The 21,239-nt window shown below is 33.3% G+C and overlaps 2 protein-coding genes across 4 annotated transcripts; one reads left to right on the top strand and one right to left on the bottom strand.

Annotated features, from left to right (window-relative positions):
* Positions 1-546: 546 nt before the first annotated feature.
* LOC125370494 lies at positions 547-2,190 on the bottom strand. 3 transcript variants are annotated; one of them, XR_007216522.1, is made up of 3 exons: positions 1,889-2,190; positions 1,467-1,731; positions 547-800 (listed from the first exon to the last, which is right to left on the bottom strand). XR_007216522.1 is itself a non-coding variant. In XM_048376262.1 (2 exons), the coding sequence occupies exons 1-2, from the start codon at positions 2,115-2,117 to the stop codon at positions 1,529-1,531; spliced, it is 432 nt and encodes a 143-aa protein (XP_048232219.1). In that variant the 5' UTR covers positions 2,118-2,190; the 3' UTR covers positions 1,332-1,528. The 3 variants fall into 3 exon arrangements, 1 of the variants encoding a protein (XP_048232219.1); XR_007216521.1 differs by lacking the exon at positions 547-800 and adding an exon at positions 812-1,224; XM_048376262.1 differs by lacking the exon at positions 547-800 and having other exon boundaries at positions 1,332-1,731.
* Positions 2,191-15,877: 13,687 nt separating this feature from the next.
* Positions 15,878-20,743, top strand: LOC8286397. The gene is made up of 5 exons (XM_002524845.4): positions 15,878-16,785; positions 17,873-18,031; positions 19,686-19,775; positions 20,033-20,188; positions 20,333-20,743. The coding sequence occupies exons 1-5, from the start codon at positions 16,090-16,092 to the stop codon at positions 20,465-20,467; spliced, it is 1,236 nt and encodes a 411-aa protein (XP_002524891.1). The 5' UTR covers positions 15,878-16,089; the 3' UTR covers positions 20,468-20,743.
* The last annotated feature ends 496 nt before the right edge of the window (positions 20,744-21,239 follow it).

The raw sequence follows: 21,239 nt of genomic DNA, 5'->3' as shown, positions 1-21,239 counted from the left end.
TTGGTGAGGACTTAAAAACCATTCAACTGTTAATTGTATCAACTCTATTTTATAATTTTTTTTATCAACTGATAGCTAATTTGATTTTTTCTTTATTTGGACACTATTATTCTTATTAAAATTTATTAATAATAACTTACTTTAAATTGATCTCATATAACTAAATTTTAATATTTTAAAATAAATAAACTATTATTTTAAAATTATTCTTAATAGTTAAATAATTACAATATTTAAAATTCTAATATTTAAAATTAAAATTTTTATTAGTAGAATTTGAATTTGAATTTAAACTTTTACTTCTAAAGTAACTTTTATAAATATATTTGATAATAAATACAACTGAGCTAAAAAAATTAATTATAATATTTTTAATTATTATAAATTATTTTTATTAATTTATATTATTAAATATGATCATATGCAGATAAAAGTATGTTTGAAAGAAAGGGGGGCTCTCCCGCCGGAAAATCGACATCAAATTTCAATTTTAAGGGACTCCCTTTATTTTTTTTATTATTACTGATCAATAAAAATAAAAACATCTTAATTTTAAATGGGATCACTTATTATGGACTTGTTGAAAATGATTCTGAAATTCCAGATCATTGAAGAGGAATAAAAAATGGTAGTTTTCCTATAAAGTTAGAGCGATATTTGGCTTGAAGAGGGGTGCATGGCTGTCGTCAGCTCGTGCCGTAAGGTGTTGGTGATCTCGTAGTTCCTACGGGAATGAGACGATGGGGTCAGTCCATGGATTTTCTTGATTCTTTGGGATCCTTCCTTTCTTCAAACGGAACCTACAGAGATAGAATCAGACCGGGTCAAATAGCAATGATTCGAAGCACTTCTTTTTACACATTATTTATGTTATAAAAATAAAAGCTTACAAAAAAAAAATTTATTTTTCATTCAATAGTCATTTAATATACTAACAATAACCACTAAAAAAATTCTACTAAATGATTTAATTTATTAGCTTGAATGAATCTTATTGGGCCATCTTGTCCTTACTCCTCAGACAACTGTGTTGTGTTTCTTAAACTTAGATAGGTCATTTTCAGTTTATGTTCAAATTTGTAACATTCTGAGCTATTATGAATTATTTGTATCCGAGATCTTGAGGTTCTTTGGCATGATGTTGAGTCGTTGAGGCATGTTCTTGTGGGTGTAATTGGGAAGTCTGCTGGTTCTGGTAGTTGTCAGCTTCTGGTCATGTTCTTCCTAATTTTAAAATTGATAAAAATAAAAATTATTGCTATAAAAGTAGTTTTGAGAGCATTCGACAGATACGTAATCAAAGTATAGAAAACGAAAGAGAAAACGAAACAGGCATCCAAAGGCCAAAGCCATTATTGATCATCACTAAACAACCTTAATGCTGCTCTATATGTTAGAATACACAAGAAGCCATTTCCGATACATACAACCAAAGTTACTTGAAAATGCAGAATCTTCGTTTTTACCTATAATTGACAAAATTTCTTTCCTGTGACTTAATGGACAAAGTTCTTTGCATCTCATGAATCTATATTCTTTTGTCATCATCAGAAGAAGAATTAGAATCAGAATCAGAATCAGAATCAGAATCCTTAACTTTTGGTCCAAGTGCTTCCATCAAGCCATCATCATCAGAAATCCCAGCTAATTTCCTCTTCAAAATGGCTTCGAAGATAGCTGGAATCTCACCTTCGTCCCCTTGATAGAACTTCTCTATCCTCTTCTTTATCTCTGCAACCAATTATCATCTCACAATTTAGACTTCAAACAATAAACTAAAAACGTCAATAAAAACAAAACAAAACCCTCTAAGCCAGGGTTATTATAGCCAAAATAGAACCCAGAAAAAGCCAAAAGCTTTAAGCTATCATTTCTTGATTAACATTACCTTGGTCGCTGACACCATCCACATCCTCAACAGAACCATTTGGCTTGTGGGTATGGTTAAAGTTTGGTTTACCCGACGAATCAGACTCAGATGAGTAGAATCTGAGTCTAGAACGAGCTAAAGAGACAAACAGAGGAAAATATGAGTTAGAATTAGTTATTGATTTAGGAGGAGAAAGAAGAAGATTGCGAGTGTAAAGGGAGAGATTCCTAAGAGTAGCTGTTTTCATGGCTCTGGAATTTTGGTTCGTCTTCAGGGTTTAGTTTACTTTAGGCTTGTTTTTGTTTAGGGTTTATTGCCAAAAGGCAATTGTTATAAATGACTCTGATTATACTGCTTGCCCAGTGGATGCAATTAAATGTTTAGCCCAACTCAAATATTGGCCTTAAAGTTAGGCATCTAATCTAAGCCCAATTAGCAAGGAATTGCTCATAGGCAATTAGATGCCTCCAGTTATTCTTATGTTATTCTTTGACCATTATTTATCCTCTTTTCTTAGGAAACATGAATAAAATAAAATAAAAAGGTTTTATATATATATATATATAGTTATATAGTTATATTGGTAAATATCAAAATTCTAAAATAGAATATAATTATTAGAGTTTCATCAAATGAACCCTGTATATTAAATGGTCAGTCGATTATTAGATTTATAACATATGACCTGTGACATACGAAAAGTTTCTTTTTTAATAATAGGCCCATGCAATATTTGGACGTGTTTAGTGATTAGGTAACTGAAAATACTATGTAATTTCATTTTCGCTTGCAGGTTCCAAGTTTTCTTTGCAGGCTTGGCATATGATTGAGATTGAGATTGTGTAGGCTTAAAGAAAACTTTGATGTTCTTTGCCATCTACACGTGATTAATAGTCTGCTTTGAAGTTAATTTATTTATGGTAAATGATACTTTACCTTATTTAGCTTGGTGATTTGTTTTCTCTTTCTTTTTATATGTTTCCACCAACTCCTTTACTCTCTTTTTGATAAATTTTCTTATCTATTGAAAACATTGTAGACAATAGGAGAGATAAATACTCATCAAAATTAAGGGTGTTTAACCAAAACGTTAATCCAATGAATATGAATAATTGGATAACAACTGAAAAAAGAATATATTAAATTAAAAATGTCTAAACTCAAATAAAATTGAGTTGGATTCGATTGTAAACTTAAAAAAAGTATCGTAAAAATCGATCCAATTTAATGTAAAATTAAAAGCTAGATTCCATATATAAAACATGAATTATATGAAATTGTATCATTCTAATATTACATATATACTTTTTTTTTTCATATCTTTTAGAGTTTTAGAGAACATTTTTTTCATTTATTTTGCTACTTAAAATTATTTTTTAATTTTATTCTTTTACTAAAAAATAATATTAAATTTTTATTTTCAGATTATATTTTAAAAATCAAATCCAATTAGAAATCAATTAATCTAAAATTATTATTTTTTAATTTATAATATTGAATCAGTTTAAATAAGCATAACCCAACTAACACAATTTGAGTTAATATATAACCTCTGAACCGATGAATCCAACTTATGAACACCTCTTAAAAAAAAAAATGAAAAACCTCATCAATACTTGTCAACGACAGTAAGAAGACTTTTACCGAAAATATATCCAATTTTCACAGTTAAAATATTAGTCAAAGTTCTTTTGGTGTTAAGATAACCAAAAATTTACCTCTTTGTCGGTTCAAGGTTTTCTCTTTTTCTAATAATAAAAAAGAATTGGAAATAATTACGTGTGAAATAAAGTGCAATTAACATGGATCAGAAGCCAAACATATACAAGCATGAATGATGCAAGCAAATATAGACTACTTTTTCATCAATAATATTATTTCCCTACTGGGTTTGAAATTGATGAATTATCTAATTGTATTATGGGTTGATATTAATGAGACCGAGTTGATGTTTCTACACCCACATCATTCTCTACGAAATTTGGCCCAAAATGTATATATAATAATTCAATTCAACTCAACGACTGTAGACTACAAATTTGTCTGTTGTTAAACCCACTATTGGGGACTATTAATCCCCCATTATTATTATTCTTAAGAAAGAACCCAAAAACTTCAATCACAGGAAATGATTGTCCCAATTTTGCAAAGTAATGCACTTCAAGCTTATCTTCATGACTTCATCACTATTTATATCTATCTCATTTGTTGTTTTGTAATGTATTTATAATTAAACAAGAAAATGAAAGAGTCAAGATGTTTATCTTAAAAGACAATAAGAAGGATAAAGTAATTAATCACATAAAGATAATTAAATAGCTTAAATGTGATGAAACTATTGTGAAAATTAAATCATATACAAGTTCAGAGTTATATGTGTTCATAAAGTATGAGACTGTAAGTTGTGAAAACTAGCACATCTTTCATTTGACTTTAGCTATAAATGTCCATTTCCTTGAAAGAGAATTCCATTTTTTGGCATCAATACACAAACTAGTAAGAAGGGTTTGGGCATTTCGGATACCATTAACAAAATGAATATAATTTTTTAAACAAAAACATTTGATAAAAAAAGATATTTCAATTTTTTAATGTATAGTAATAGGAATAAGGTTTAATTCAAATCTAAACTTATCATTAAAGTTTATTGCGTTTCGTTTGAATTGCTTGACAAGCTTTGAGAAAATATTATGCTTGAAGTTTCTTATAATAATAATAATAATAATAATAATAATAAATTACTTCAATAGGTCCTAAATTAAGGCTCTTCTATGAAACCAAATAAATGATCAAACATTAAATCGCAAGTTTTAAACAAAATAAAATTTATTTTTAAATTCAATTACCTCTACTACACATCAATGGAATCTTGAATTCTAAATTAGAAGAAGAAGAAAAAGAAATTGTTCTAAAAGTTTATGGGTTTATATGACTTTTCATCTTGATGATTCATTTGTTAAAGATTATAACAAAAGAAATCAAAGATTGTGACCAATTTAAGTTTTTAGATTGAATAAAGTTAACCTTTTCTTTTTCTAAGAAAAAAAATTTGTCATTTGGAATGATAGTGAGATCACAAAGTGATCTTAATTCAAGCCTTTTCTTTATAAATTGAACATCACACTCTCTTTTATATCTAAAAATTGATATGAATTGAGCTAAAAATTGTAACCTTTTCAATTAAATTGCCTTAAAAGATAAAAATAGTCTATCTTGTCTTTAGTAATATATTTGATGGCAAATTGGAGTCCTTTGGCATTATGATAAATAAATTTATTCAGAGAGCTTAAATTTTTTAAATTTAAATTTGAGTATAATTTAATTCGATTATTTGAGTTTAAAATTTTTAAATTTAATAATACAATTAGAAAGTAGTTTTTTAATACAATTTTTGCAAAATGTAAACTCATTAGTAAATTTAAGGAATTAATTTTTCACGTCAAACCTAAACGGATAATTAAGCTTTTTAAGATTTGATTCTGACAGTCTTAAATATATATGTATAATGTTATGTTTGGTTAAAATTCATAATAAATTTTATTTTATTTAAAAAACATATATATAAAAAATAAAATTAAAATAATAAAACTAAAAGTAATATTTTAATATTATAAAATGTACTGACGTATTAATGTAAAATTAATTATTAGAATTTCGTTTAATTAGAATTTATTTTATATTAATTTATTAAATTATTGAGTAGGAAGCTTGTCTTCATGTCCAGCACACACACCACCACACAACCTACAAGGAGATTTTGGCAGTCAAATACGGGATAAAGAAATTCGAATTCTTTTTTATTGGATAGCACTTCCTGGTTCGGATGGATAATTCTTCTTTTCCAAAAATCCTTGAATCCAACCAGAAAGCCTTACCAGAACCTCAATTATTACTGTTAAAATCATGGTTCAGTAGATATGATTTTGAAGTTCAGCATATAAAAGGGACGAGAAATCTAATTCCAGATTTCTTATCCAGACTTTCAAAACCACAAAATCAACCTATAGTCCTCCTCACCTCGACAGTAAATCTTCCTATAATCTTTATGGCTTCTTCATCTTTAAAAACCACTCTGCAACCTCCCTCACCACCAGATCTTTCCACCAACCTCACAACCAAACAGGTCACTGATTTTGCCAGAAATATGATGTTTCATTATTTGGCAACCTTTCAACAAACTTTCTCACTACCCATCCAACCCAACTTCTTTTTCCCAGATTACCCTTGGTATCAGAGCCTTGGTGATGGAGAAGAGAAATCCAACCACTATGTCTTCAGAAATTACTACTCACACTTCTACCCTGCAACTCTTCCCTTCTTGCAAAAAAACCATATCCAACAAAATAGACCATCTTGTAGAAATTTCTCACATACCTAAGAACGTCCAAGTTGAAAATACCCTTGTACCTATCATAAACCCATATAAAATCTTTAAAAAATAAAATTTTGTCAGAAAGACCCTAAATCAGATTATCCACAAGCAAGTTTTCTCTTTCATCAATAACTATCATACTCTCTCTTATGGCTTTCTAAATTTCTTCTTTCTCTTCTTCTCGATCCATTGGCAATAAACTAATTGTTGCACGATCTGTTTCTTCTATGATCCAAAAGGGCTAACTCGGCTATTGAGGTCCAAAAGAGCATAAAAACCTCCCATGGCGAGGTGCCTCTTTATGGTCTTAGCTTGAGGATACTCTCCTGCCTTGAGTTTACAGCATGAGGATTATAAAATGAACAGCTCTCGGCTCCCCTTGGTATCAGAGCCTGAAGAGGACTCTTCTGAAGATTCCATGGAATCTGAATATTCCGCCTCAATCCCAAAAAGACTTTATGGAGTAAGATTATCCTGTTCTGAGAGGAGAGATTCTATATCCTCTTCAAATGAGTCTGGAAGGGACATAGACATACTGACTTGTTGAATCATTTTTGCTGATTTTTCCGGATTCTAAGGACAGTTCTTAGCATAGTGTCCCTTTTTTCTGCAGATGTAGCATCTGTCAGATTTGTGACCTTGATTCCGCTTCTTCCGAAAATATCTGAACCCTTTTGAGCGCATCTTTCTTTCTCTGAACTTCTTACTCCTGCACGAGTATTTTTGGAAATGATACCCAGTCTTCTTCTTATGATTGGAACAGACGCAGGTTGAGGCCTTGCACTTGATCTTGAAATGATTTTTATTACAGGCCTTTTGAACTATTAAATCTCGTTGAGATAGCCTTCTGAATAGATCTTGTTGGTCACAGAGTCTCTTGATGGAAGAGAGAGTGAATTGCCAAATTTCTCCAAGAGTGATGGAGGTGACCGGTTTCTTTGTTGTAGTAATCATGTTGTTGACCTCTGGTTGTTCTTATGATTGGAACAGACGCAGGTTGAGGCCTTGGACTTGATCTTGAGATGACAAGGGTGTTTTCAACTTGGACGTTCTCAGGTATGTGAGAAATTTCTACAAGATGGTCTATTTTATTGGATATGGTTTTTTTCTTCTGGAAAGTGATCAAGTTCCTTTGTCAGATGGGGACCATACGTGTATTGGCCATTTTTGAATTGCATGCCAAGGAATTCTATCTCTTACAGCATGAGGATTATAGAATGAACAGCTCTCGGCTCGTGGATTTTTGTTAGAATGCTGAAAATAAGGTTCAGTTCTATGAAGGATGTTGGGATCTCAAGGGTGACATATTACGGTTAAAATCATGGTTCAGCAGATAAGACATACCAAGGGGAGTCGAGAGCTGTTCATTCTATAATCCTCATGCTGTAAACTCAAGGCAGGAGAGTATCCTAAAGCTAAGACCATAAAGAGGCACCTCGCCATGGGAGGTCTTTCTGCTCTTTTGGACCTCGATAGCCGAGTTAGCCCTTTTGGATCATAGAAGAAACAGATCGTGCAACAATTAGTTCATTGCCAATGGATCGAGAAGAAGAGAAAGAAGAAATTTAGAAAGCCATAAGAGAGAGTATGATAGTTATCGATAAAAGGGAAAACTTGCCTCCCTTTATTCTCAATCGACCTCTCCTTATATAGAGAAGTGATAATACAAAACGACAAGGAGAGACAAGGTGGGAATCTTATCTTGATTTCCCACTTACAAAAGTGAAGACTCCTAATACACTGACTAACAGCTCAAAGACTAATAATACATGGACCGACAACTTCACATGCATCTTAAGACAAAAAGTCTTAATAATGCTGCTACTATACACATGTGGAAAATAATGCACCGAAAGATGAAATTGACATCTCATCTCCTTTATTGTATTATTATGGAAGAGAAAACTTGTCTTGATATCCATCACACACAACCACTATCTTTTGAATTATTGAGTAGGAAGCTTGTCTTCATGTCCAGCACACACACTACGTATTTAGAAAATACTGTCATAGTGATCATCATCCATTGGCTGAGAATCTTGCATGATGGCATCCTTCTGTTCATTGGTCAGGCTTGGATCATCCAGTGGGGTCGGAAGTATGGGAAAGTTGAAATGTTCAATGGGGTGTTCAGACCACAAGTGTCCATTGAAAGTGCAGACTAATGGTGTAGAGACATCAGTCGTTTCTAATTCATTTTTTAGTTGGAGGGCCTGCTTCAGATCTTTTGTGATTGGTGGAGGAGCAAGATGCAAAGGTACATCAAGTGTTCTCCAATAATGGCAGATATTTTGAGTTGCATAAGTGTCTTCCGAGAACTGAAGATAAGGCCTGTGGAAGATGAAAATGGCATGGTATTCCGAAGCTCTAGGATTATTGTCTGTAAATAATCTGTTCTCATGCATAAGCTTAAGGAGTTTCCTTGTCCATTAGTACGGAGTTTTGAACCAAGTGAGGTATCTCCATGGATATGATCCCGAATTTGTCTCATTATTGAAGAAATGTAAGAGATTCATGATGGAAATTTCAATAGCATGATGACAAACTGTAGAAAGACACCATAAGAACCATAATTCACTTTCAATCTGCGGATGGGTAGGAGACATGTGATAAATCAGACACCAAGGGTAATCTGGGAAAAAGAAGTTGGGTTGGATGGGTAGTGAGAAAGTTTGGTGAAAGGTTGCCAAATAATGGAACATCATATTTCTGGTATAATCAGTGACCTGTTTGGTTGTGAGGTTGGTGGGAAGATCTGGTGGTGAGGGAGGTTGCAGAGTGGTTTTTGAAGATGAAGAAGCCATAAAGATTATAGGAAGATTTACTGTCGAGGTGAGGAGGACTATAGGTTGATTTTGTGGTTTTGAAAGTCTAGATAAGAAATCTGGAATTAGATTTCTCGTCCCTTTTATATGCTGAACTTCAAAATCATATCTGCTGAACCATGATTTTAACCGTAATAATTGAGGTTCTGGTAAGGCTTTCTGGTTGGATTCAAGGATTTTTGGAAAAGAAGAATTATCCATCCGAACCAGGAAGTGCTGTCCAATCAAAAAGAATTCAAATTTCTTTATCCCATATTTGACTACCAAAATCCCCTTGTAGGTTGTGTGGTAATGTCTTTCTGAAGAAGAAAACTGTCCAGATGCGTAACCACACAATTGTTCTTTGCCATTGAGGTTTTCAAGGAGGATGGCCCCCCATGCATAATCAGACGCATCATAGGGACTGATGAGAGATTGTTCTGGTAATTTTTCTTTAGAGGCTAAAGAAGGAGAGATTTTCTTTTGCTGGGTTCTTGAGTCTCTTGGGTAAAGATGAGAGAAAGTGCCAAAGGGCTGGTAGAGAGTTTCTTGTTGTTGTTCTGGCTGTGGGAGAAAAGGAAATGAAAAATAGTATGAGGGAGCAATAGCAGAAGATGTAGAAGTTGCTGATATAAAAGATGGGATCGTAGTAGTCTGATCTCTTCGAAGATCATGTTCAATCTAGTCAATTTGCCTTTTTAGCCTTGTAATCTCCTTTTCCTTCTGGATGAAGGCTGGAGTGATCGGCTGAGGAACTCGAAGCTCTTTGTCCAGAGCTTGATATTTGGCAGTGAGCGATGAATAGAGTTGGAGTACTTCCTGAGAGAATGTATCCAACTTGTGGTCCAGTTTATGAGCCAGATGTAGAGCCTGATCCAGTTTTCCGTCTATTTTCTTTAGATAGGAATTCTGGACAATGGAATTTGAAGTTTGCCAGTTCAGAACCTCTTCTGGTGGTGTGAGGGGTTCTATAGATCCGGAGGGAGTAATCCTTGAGGGAAGGATTTCCGATCTCTTATTCTCAGTCTTCCCTAGAGGAGGGAAATCTTCTGGCTGGAACATATAACAACTTTGGATTGCATGGGGTGGTTGTACTGCTGGTAGATAAGCCTGGATCTCCTTTCTACAAGTTGCAGAAGGACTTTTTCCAAATTCAACTCCCAATTGGGCCAAAAGTTCTTTCATTTTATCAAAAGAGATGTCAAGAATAGTCTTTCCTTCTTTTGCAAGAAGGTCTAAGGCCTCGTTGAACATTGGGAGCGGTGCTTTGCTCTGTTTTTATTTTTGGGGAATGCCCATCCAAGGACAATCTGGATTCCGGTCATCCGACCTTGGTTCCATGGCTGAGCATGGAGAGTCTGGAGTCATAACTCGTGGATTTTTATTAGAATGCTGAAAATAAGGTTCAGCAAAATCGAGATCATCTTCACAGGTGCATCCTGGTTGGCACATTCCTGGGTCAACATCCCAGATGAAGTGTCCTTTTACTTTAGCAGCATAAATCTGATGTCTAGAGGACTGGAATGAATGGATAGGGATCTTCTCCCTTGGCTTAGATACAGGCTGTATCATTGATGCCTTGAAGATAGATGGTGCAGAAGAAGATTCTCCTATTTTTGTGAAGATCGTTTTTACTGTTCCGTCCTTTTGATTGATAAAAAGGGGGTCGATGGCTTGAACAGGCTTAGCTTGGAATGCCTGACGCTTTTCATAGTTGGTTACCCATTCAGTTGGGATCAACTTTTGCAGATCTTCTTTTTCCAGCTGCCTTGGAGCTTGGACAATTGTAGGAATCTGACCAGAATTAGCCATAATGAACAAAGCATCAGAGAAGGTTTGGAAGCCTAGGATTTGGAGATTAAAGGCATGATCCTGTAATCTGTAGACTATCTGATGATGTAAGGTCGCAGAGAGAGCATCAATTACTTGATTTGCTCCCGTGATCTGGACTTGTACTTTGAGTGCAGTTGATAGGTAGGGATCGTTGAGGGATAGATTGAAATTGGGAAAGAAAGTCAAAACAACACTGCCTGTGTTAAGTGTTGTGACTATCGTGCCAATTACTGCATGTTCGTACTTAAGATATCTGGTGTCCGCGAACTGTGTAGGTAGACCCATCCTTCCATGATAGGATAAGACTAGTCTGACAGCTCCGAGATGGAGATGTGTATAGCCTTGTTTCCTCCATTGTTCTATGAAGGATGTTGGGATCTCAAGGGTGACATACTGCTCCTGTGTAGTAGTAGTAAGAGAACATTGAGAAAGGGAAGAAGATTGTACATATTCTTTAACAGAAAGGGGTTGCTTGTGGATAATCTGATTGAGGGTCTTTCTGACAAAATTTTATTTTTTAAAGATATTATATGGGTTTATGATAGGTACAAGGGTGTTTTCAACTTGGACGTTCTCAGGTATGTGAGAAATTTCTACAAGATGGTCTATTTTGTTGGATATGATTTTTTTGCAAGAAGGGGAGAGTTGCAGGGTAGAAGTGTGAGTAATAATTTCTGAAGACATAGTGGTTGGATTTCTCTTTTCCGTCACTATGGCTCTGATACCAAGAGGAGCCGAGAGCTGTTCATTTTATAATCCTCGTGCTGTAAACTCAAGGCAGGAGAGTATTCTCAAGCTAAGACCATAAAGAGATACCTCGCCATGGGAAGTCTTTATGCTCTTTTAAACCTCGATAGCCGAGTTAGCCCTTTTGGATTATTGAAAAAACAGATCGTGCATAAATTTAAAATAAGATTTCTAGATGAATTTCATAAATATTAACTAATATAAATTTATGTTTTTGAGATTTAAACGGGTCGGGTGATGGCAAACCCAGGAGCAGGCCTAATGATGAGGTGTGTCATACTGATGGAAATTTAGTACGTGGTATAATATAAAAAGAAATTACAGTATCTAAAAAGGAAAGAAATGGTAATGATTTTATATTATTATTTTACTAATAAAATAGGGATTAGGCTTTTAAAGTAAAATTAAAATAAGAGTAAAAACTTGGATTAGAATGCACAGAGCTCCAAAAATAATAAAATGGCAGCAAGAGTGAGGAAGAGAAAGATGGGAAAGGAGTTTGGGGGGGAAGAGTAGAAGTAAAGAAAGAAAAGTCAAAAGTTTTGCAAAGAACAGCTTTGTTGTACCAATAAAAGAAAAGAACTCGTAATCAGAATCTCTTCTTTTCTTGTTAATTACACGCATCTCTATAAACATATATATTAAAATATATACTCACTCTTGTCATTTTCAGCATTGCTTCATCGGAAAGCCTGAAACGAAAAACAATTTAAATAAATTCTTTTCCAACGTGGAATTAAACAGTTCATCGGAACTGAGTGAAGCTGTTAAACGGAACCGATTATGTTTATTTTTAAGGGTTTAGTTAGGGTATGGAAGATGATTCAGCTTCAGCTGATGACACTGCAGCTCTCTCACTCTCTCTCGTTGATACAGACTACAGATCTGTAGCAAATCTAATGTTTAAATCTTTTGGTTCTTCTTTTCAGTTTGGTGGGTTCCTTCTCAGTTTTTCATGAATAATGAAGAGTCCATGAGAATACCTGAATGGGGATTTGCCAACAATTAAAATGTAAAAATATCACTATTTTAAATAGAAGTATGGATAATGGATGGAGTTTAATTCAGGATTTTACTATTAAAATAAAGCTTTTAAATCACTCCAAATAATGAATCCCAATTCACCCAACCTTTTTTTCTTATTAATAATTATGCATCATGATTAAAATCTTTCTTAAATCATCTAAAGATTTTTTTATACACTTGACAGCACACACATGAAAGAAAACACAGATTTTAATTTAGTGTAAATGTTCCATTTCTGTTTATTATTACTATTACAAATTTAATTATGAATGAGAAAAATAGCACTAAATTTAACTTTTCTTAATATTGAATTTAAAGTATAAAACTATACAAACTAATAATCAAGCTTAAACCTTCTCAGAAACAAAAACAAAAACAAGAACAAATAAAATCAAGCTTAAACAAATTGTTCTTGAGCCCACATAGAAAAACATAATATTGCTTAAATTTGGTTATATTTACGTATAACCAAATAATAATTTAACGATTCTTTACTGGTGTAAACTTATTATTAATTTAGATAAACAGTTGAGAATTATTTTTTTATTTTATCGGTGTTTAAACTTCCATTCAAATTCTATAAAACTTTTTTTATTAAATTAGAAGACGATGGTAATTATTTTTTTTAAGAATATAAAATTTTGGGTTTAAAGAAAAAACTATAAAATTTCATTATATATATATATATATATATATAGAATCTCTTAAAGAAGAAATCTAAAATATGGTGTGATAACAAGTCAATCACTCACTAGCCAAGAGTCTTTGAGTGAGAAGACTCTGGTTAGTCTCGAGTCTCTCACAAATTGTACTTTCTCTCCCTTAAAGCTTCAGTCTGTGCAGCTAATTCCTTAAATGCATTTGGTGCTCTTTCCACCTGCCTGAGCAAATCTTGCATTTTCCCACCTTCTTTATGTTTTGGATGGACCATTGGTGCTCACAGAGCATAAACCTGTAATTTAGCATTCTTGACACCCTGATACTCCATCAAATTAACTGTTTTCTTATATCGCTTATGCATGGAGGGTAATTGAAAGTGTGAGAATTTATTTTAACTGGATAAAAAGTAATTCACTTTTATTGTTTTTCAGAAGTTGAAATTAATTGTATCTTGATTTGACATGTGAAATATATAAATTTAATTTGATTTTCTTTTTTAAATCTAATTAATTCTTTTCTCCTTTTCTAATGATATCTTTTGTGCAATTAAACATAAAAGGATAAATAATTTCTCTTTTTCCTTCCCTTTCAAATATCTCTTCCTCTTTTATCTTTTTTTTTTTTTAATTGCCATGCATAATGTCAAAAGCCTAAATTCTTTACCATTAGAATCCTATCTTCGTTTCATTGCACTTGCACCTTCTTGATTATTGCAAGGACCATTTTCCCTATTTTCTCTCTACAAGAAGCAAAGATATTGGTTTCTTCTCCATTATGGGAATAAAAATGATGCATCTCAATGGACCATTTGGCATGTCCTTTAGCCTAATAGAGAAAATGACCAAAAATTCCTTACCATGTAATTAGAAACTCACAACCCTATGATTATCTTTGTTTAAAAAAAGAAGTCTGCACAACATGACAATTGACGCCCTATTTTATGCTTGTTCACAAATCACAAACTTTTCTAAATAAGCTTTTCATGAGATTTAAAAGAGCCATTATGGTTAATCCATTCCACCACTAATCACTGCCTGAATTGCAAACAGCTGTGGGGGCTCAAATTGGGCAGAAGGGTAATGGAGGAGAATGATCAATGATGCTTAGAGTGTGCAGGTAGACCTAAAAGAAAAAGAAAAAAAAAAGAAAAGAAACAGACATAAAAAGGGACCCAAAGAAAGAAAGGATGCTTTAGGAAGAAGACATGCCCTGAGTCAAATTAATAGCACCTCACAATCACATGATTACAAGTCTTTTGGGTTTTCCAGAAGACCGCACACAGCCTGTTATACCAATATGTCTTTGGTTCTGATCTCAAAACTCTGAGCCCCCTTCAAATTTGTTCTTGACCTTGTGATTTCCCTGTGGGACCCTTTCAATTCTGCTCCACACTATCCCCAACCTTTCTTTCTTCTCTCTACACCCCTTATTTTTCTGCCCCTAAGTAATTTTGTTTTGGGGTTGATCATTAGATAGTGTCAGCTATAATACTGTTCTCAAAAGATAAAAAAGAAGTGACTGGTTATGAATTAGATCTGTATGTTAGGTGTAGGATGAACATTTTAAATTGGTTAAACAAGAGTATTATAATCCTTGTATTGTGTTTGGGGACAAAGATTTAGAATTTGAATTTTATTTCAAGAGGTTAATTTAATCAAAATAAAAAGTAAATATCTTTACAGTTAATGAATATTTTATATTAGCTAATACAAAATAATTTAGTTGGTATTTTAACTTGAAAGTATTTTGAAATTTCCAATCAATAAAATACTGATAAAATGGGAATATATAAAAATAACTATATTTATTATGTCATAAATGTACATAAAAAAATTTAAACAGTGAATAAATAAATTTTGTTTGAAATAATGTCTCAAATTTAAATTATTTTGGAGTATGGTAGCCTCTGATCACTAGTGGTTAGTTAATTGACTTTTGAAGGATTTATTCTATTAATTTAAATATAAGATTTAAGATTAAATTATCTTCTAACAAGAAAATGATACAGATTTACTTTCTTTTGAACAATATAAAGATTTAGTATTAAAAAGCAGAGTCTGCTTATAAATTTCAAGTTATTTTCTAAAATAAATTTGTATAATGCAAATACATCACAAACTTATAATAACTAATAAACAATAGGCTAAAATTTAATGCAAGTTGCAATTGAAAGATAAAAAAAAGGTTGAGGGACTACTTTATTATCAAGAAATGTTGAAAGACACAAATATTTTTAAGTTAAATAAAGAGAAGGTTGAATTTCAATGCTTTCACATTTGAAGATTTAGTAAGTGAAAGCATTATTGTTGGATAAGTAAGCATCAAAGTCCAGGATCAGAAGAAGAAAATGAAAGCAAAGCATTAAAAAAGAATGTATTAATTAATGGATTCCAATTTCCAGGTTCTCTCAGTGTCTCATCATCTGTTACTGTTAGCGTTATATTATATAAATATGCCATTCCAACAAGAAGACAAACCATAGCCCACCTAACTACTCTTCTTTCAAAATTTTTAGAATAAAAATTGAAACAATCCCTCTTTTGAATTCAATTAATAAATAATAAAACAAACCCATCAAAATAATATCTCTGCTTTCTCCATTAATAACTCAAAATCAAAGCTTTTTCTTTTATCCTTCTATCCTTCTCTCTCTCTCTCTCTCTTTGTATCTGAAGCTTATTAATCTCTCTGTAACATTCCATTCCATTTCTAACATCATTATTATAACTGTTCATTTCAAGTTCCATTGTTTTTGCTTCTTCTTCTCTGTGAAAATCATGTCAGTTTTCACAGAAACTAATTCTTCCACTTCAACAATAGCAGAACAAATCAAACTAAGAAGACCCAGAAACCAATTCCACCATCAACAACAAGAAATGCCCATTTCGACAACTGAAACGGAAACAGATCCAAACCCGCAAATGTCTCGCTCTTCTAAATCCACAATTTCCTCTCTTTTCCTTTCCCCATTTTCCACTGAACCCACAACCAAGAAAAAAGGCACCGCCTTCAGAGGTCTAGGATGCACGGCAGGTGCCGCCCAGCAAGTGTCGGTGCCTGCGGTCATACGGTCATCAGCTGAGTGGGAAGGGAAAAGGGTAAAGAAGAAAAAGAATCAACAGCATCAAAGGCAACAGAAAATGAAGAAAGAAAGTATACAGATTTGTAGTGAGAATATGTTGCAAATTAATGTGGGTGATCATAGTATTAGTAACACTGATAACAGTAACAATAATAATAATAGCAATGGTATTGGGAGTTTTAATTCTGGAAATTGTATGGTGATGCAAGATGTGTGGTGTGGACCTGGAATTGGGTTTTCTGCTGATGCTGTTGTTGGGTCTGTGGACTGTGTTGTGGCTGCTAGAAGGATTAATAATAACAATTATGCTTCTTCTGGTAGTAGAGGGAAGAATGATGTGGACAAAATTATTCAAAGGGAGAGAGAAAGGGAGAGGGAAAGAGAGAGGGAGGTATTTTTCTTCTTCTTCTTTTGTGCAGAGTGTTATTTGCTATTCTTTTTCTTTTTTCCTCATCTATAAATGTTCTGAATTTTTTTTTATCCATCTGAATTTGGTTTTCTATCAATGTTTATGAAAAGGATTTATCTTTATTTGATTTTAAAAGGGTATTTTTTTTCCAATGTTTTTCCTGGAGAAGTTTGGGAGGTTATTTTCAGTGCTTGATCCCGATTTAGATGGACATGCTGTGTTTCTGGTAATTTTTTTTGGCGTAAAGTTTTGGGCTTGATGGGTTAATCTTGATTGTTTGTTGAAACCTTTTTGAGATTTCTGACTCCTGGGTCTGCTTTGAATTTTTATGTCATCTAGTTTGGTCTATTTATTGGCGCCATATTTATTAGGGTGTATTCATACAATCCGATAATCTTTAGCCTATTCCGTTTCCAAACGCTTTAATTTTAGCACTTAAATTGCTATTGACTATACATTCATGTACCATTCTTACCTATAAACCCATTGTTTCATGGTGCAATGAGAAATTATTAGCATTGCATTTTCTTATGGAATCACCTCTGAAGGCAAGAGTAACCCAGTTCCCCCCCGCTTCTGTATTTGTGCTTTCTTCCATTTCTCCTCCTTCTCTCTTATTGGTGTATTGTTTTCTTCTTTTCTCTTTAAATATTATATTCTTAATAAAGTATTTGTGTTTATTTTTTTCATCTTATGCAATAGTTTTTTTTTTTTTTTTCAATTTTCTTTAATCGTTTTATGCGTGTACGTATGATGTTACATAGTTACCGACGCAAGACTTCTGCTGGGCCAAAATTGGGGACCCCATATGTTGTAGGAGAGTTAACTTATACGGAGTTTGTGATAAGCTCTTAAGAGTTTTTGAATTAGAGGAGACTTTCTTAATTGCATTTATAGATTTATAGTTTCACTTCTTGTTTATGGTTTTCTTTGGCTGTGTTGCGTTGAGTTAAGAGTTGGTTCACTTTTCTACTTTTGGTCAATAATTTTTTTGATTCTCTGCTTGGTTTGTTCATGTTTCCGTCTTTTCTCTGTGTATTTGGCTGATTTTGTTTAGTAATCTTGGCAGCGTGCTTCTTGTTTAGGGAGGCGAGCAGCAGTGAACCCAGAAACTTTTTCTTTTTTGGATTCTGACCCTGCTTTTATAACATCTCGCCCTGAACCAGAAGTTTTTGGAAGCCGGTATTATCGACATGTTCGGCATCCTTCCCCTGATGGACTTGCTGAGGTGTGTACACATAGCTCCGGATTTCTGTTGTTATGCTGCATTAGTTGGTCTGCTACTGTAGTATAAAATCTTTTGTTTTCAAGGGTCCTTGAATTTAAATTTCTTCTTGCTTGCATCTTCTCATAGTTTAAGAAAGAATGGGGAATTATGGCTTTCTTTTGTTTCTGGGTCACCCATGATTTTCTGTCTTTCTTTATCCGATGGTTTTCCTATTGTTAACTCAAAGGGTCAGAGCTGGGTTTGTTGTTCTTTTTGTCAGTTGCTTGAAGGCAAACTGACTTCTAAATTGTAGAATGGTCGACAGTACTTACATAAAATGGTATTAGATTATTGATTGCTAAGCATAGGCAACGATAATCTTGCTTTTTAACTTTTAACCCTATTCCACTTTGATTTTAATCCTGGCTCTTAAGATATAGCTAGAAGGAGGATTAAGGTTTAACGCTTCCGAGATTGTCAAAATCTATAGTTTGTTACCTTGCTTAGTCAAATGTAGGTGCGTGTTCAAGATTGAAACGTGTAAAGAGTCTTTCCTATAGGGAAAAGATAATCGTGTTGAGAGAAGAAAAGTTATCCATAGAAATTAATAAAACATACAATGGGCTCACATTTCCAAAATGACAAGTTTTACATTCATTGTATTATATGTGTCTTGGTGGTTTGGACAAACTTATCTACCTATGACTTGGACTATAGAGGGTTTGACTTCTTAAGTGGATGCCTCCATTATCCAACTTACAGTAAATATCCTGTGGGGGAACTCATGTTGGCTTCTAAACATGTGAGTGACAATTATGCTTTTTGGAACTAGTTATAAAGATACTAGGAAGCCATGGTTGTATATTTTATTTTTGATTTTTTAAATTGGTAATGATAAACTATAAATGTGGATAGATTTTTCATTTGACTCTTTCATTTGTTGCATCTTTTTTGATCCAGTGTGATTATTAGTAGGGAGCTTCCTTAGACCTCTACCTCCCTTTCCTGGTATTAGTAAGATTCAGTTCTAGATATTTCTTTACTTTTGGTGAAGCTACAGATGATGCGTGGGGACAAATATGTAAAAGATGCGGTGTGCTAATGTGATTTTTGTGCCTTATATTAATTCGCTTAATCATGGACAAATATTTTCACATTTTTTGTCAGAACTTCTGTTGCGTACAATAACATGTCTAGTTTATGGTAAAAGGCTATTTATGTTTTTCTAAAGAATTTTTTTAGGCTTTTCTGAATGAAAACTATTTCTATGGAGATATTTAAGCTGAATTATGTTTAAAAATGTCTACATGTTTGTCATTTTATAATTGGCTAGCTTGATCCGAGAGTATTTGACAGAAGTCTAGGAACATGGAGAATTTGTAGCAGATGCTACAAGTATTTGATTAAATGAGGGGATAGTGTGGTTATTTTGCAAAACATTGTTCCAGAGTACTTTCAACTGTGGACTTACTTGAGTGAAGTATTTGGGATAAGAATATAATCAGGGTTCTGCAATTAATGTTTATTGAATTTCATGAAATAATGTCTTCAATCTTCACATCTTCTTATGCATTCTAACATGGTAACAATCTGCATTAGTCTATACCTAATTGAGTTGTTCCTAAGATCTATCTTGGCATTTAAGACAAGTGACATCATTTATGGCTAATTGCAGATGATGATGCTCCAAAATAGTTTCATGATGGGAGGAAGATTCGATCGGTATAGTGACTGGAGACTTGATATTGATCACATGTCATATGAGGTCTGTTGTGTCCCTATAATTACATTTAGAATTCTTGTTTGGCATATGCTAATTGTTGAGTCCTGTCTTGGAATACAAAGGACAAATATAAGAATCAACTTTTTCTGAGTGGTCAATTCATGTATAAATGCTGAACTTTGGCACCATATAGTGAGAACCCTTTTGCCATTGCTTAGGCTGGTCAACCATTTGGAATTTGTCTGGCTTGTTATCTTTGATTCTAGTCATTTAGCATTTCTGTTTCCTGGTGCTAACAGCAACTACTGGAGCTAGGTGAAAGAATCGGTTATGTGAGTACCGGATTGAAAGAAGATGAGATTGGTCGCTGTGTCAGGAAAATTAAACCTTCAATTTATAATGACTTGTCATCACGCTTACCCATGATTCTGGATAAAAAGTGCAGTATTTGTCAGGTGAGTGAAGATGTAGTTGGTTAATCTTGTTGCTTTCAGGTTTTGTATTCCCTTTTTCTTTTTCTTTACTTTAGGGGTTTATTTCTGAAGGACACTTTCAGGTGCCATTTATTAACTTATGTATTTCCGTATTTCCTTATACAGGAGGAGTTTGAATCAGATGATGAGCTGGGTAAGCTGGACTGTGGACATGGCTTCCACATACAGTGTATAAAGCAATGGCTTACACAGAAAAATACTTGCCCAGTCTGTAAGATTGAACCAGTGGCTCGAGGCTAGGTATTTTTTTATCTATCTTCTTGGGCGCATGGGTTTCCAAGTTGCTGCTCTTGCCCGGTCTACATGATGTATAGATTTTACCATTATACATAATCATGAACTCATTCATTGGTGTGAAGCTTCAAATTTTTCTTCTTGAAATGACAGACAGGCTGCTCCCTTTTTTGGATTAATTCAGCAGGATCTCATGCTGAACCAAGTTAATAGTACTGGAATTTGATGGAAATCATTAGTTGGAAAGATGATTGAATGGAATGTGTGCTCGATTCCAATTTCTGTTTATGGTTACATCATATGCTTAAGAATATTTTATATGGATTGGTAGCTAAAGATTATATCTCTTCAGCATTAGTTGGATAATGTTTAAGTTTCAGACTTTCAGTTAAATATCCGACTCAATCTATAGCAAGCAAGCAGGTCCGGAATTGATTCTGAGGGGTCTCAGGGTTTCACTCGTGTGTCCCACTGTAGCACTTTGTACAGACATTGGGTGAACCAAAGTACCTAATTTCTTTGCATAAGAAAAAACAAAAATGATACCTATTAATGTAATTGTAAATTTGCATAAGGTCTTAGAAAATTATAATTCTGTTTTCTGGTCATTAGAAAGGTCTTTAGAGATCAAGACTCAAAAGTACATTGGGAAGGGTATATATAAGGAAAAATAACAAAAGTATCTATATTTTTTTATTTCTTATAAAAATATGGTATAACTTTTTTTTATTTTAATTGTGTGAAAATGTTAAAATTATAGTCTTTTAAAAAATACAGT

The sequence above is a fragment of the Ricinus communis genome, chromosome 1 (assembly GCF_019578655.1).
Source record: "Ricinus communis isolate WT05 ecotype wild-type chromosome 1, ASM1957865v1, whole genome shotgun sequence".
NCBI classification, from domain to species: Eukaryota; Viridiplantae; Streptophyta; class Magnoliopsida; order Malpighiales; family Euphorbiaceae; genus Ricinus; species Ricinus communis.
The sequence above is the reverse complement of the archived record's forward strand: the minus strand, read 5'-3'. Positions and strand labels throughout refer to the sequence as shown.

Excerpts from the sequence above, each read along its gene's own strand:
- LOC8286397 (XM_002524845.4), top strand. The coding sequence starts at position 16,090 with ATGTCAGTTTTCACAGAAACTAATTCTTCCACTTCAACAATAGCAGAA. Across the intron at positions 18,032-19,685 it reads CCCCTGATGGACTTGCTGAG|ATGATGATGCTCCAAAATAG; the intron begins GTGTGTACACAT and ends GGCTAATTGCAG. Across the intron at positions 19,776-20,032 it reads TTGATCACATGTCATATGAG|CAACTACTGGAGCTAGGTGA; the intron begins GTCTGTTGTGTC and ends TGGTGCTAACAG.
- LOC125370494 (XM_048376262.1), bottom strand. The coding sequence starts at position 2,117 with ATGAAAACAGCTACTCTTAGGAATCTCTCCCTTTACACTCGCAATCTT. Across the intron at positions 1,732-1,888 it reads GGATGGTGTCAGCGACCAAG|AGATAAAGAAGAGGATAGAG; the intron begins GTAATGTTAATC and ends AATTGGTTGCAG.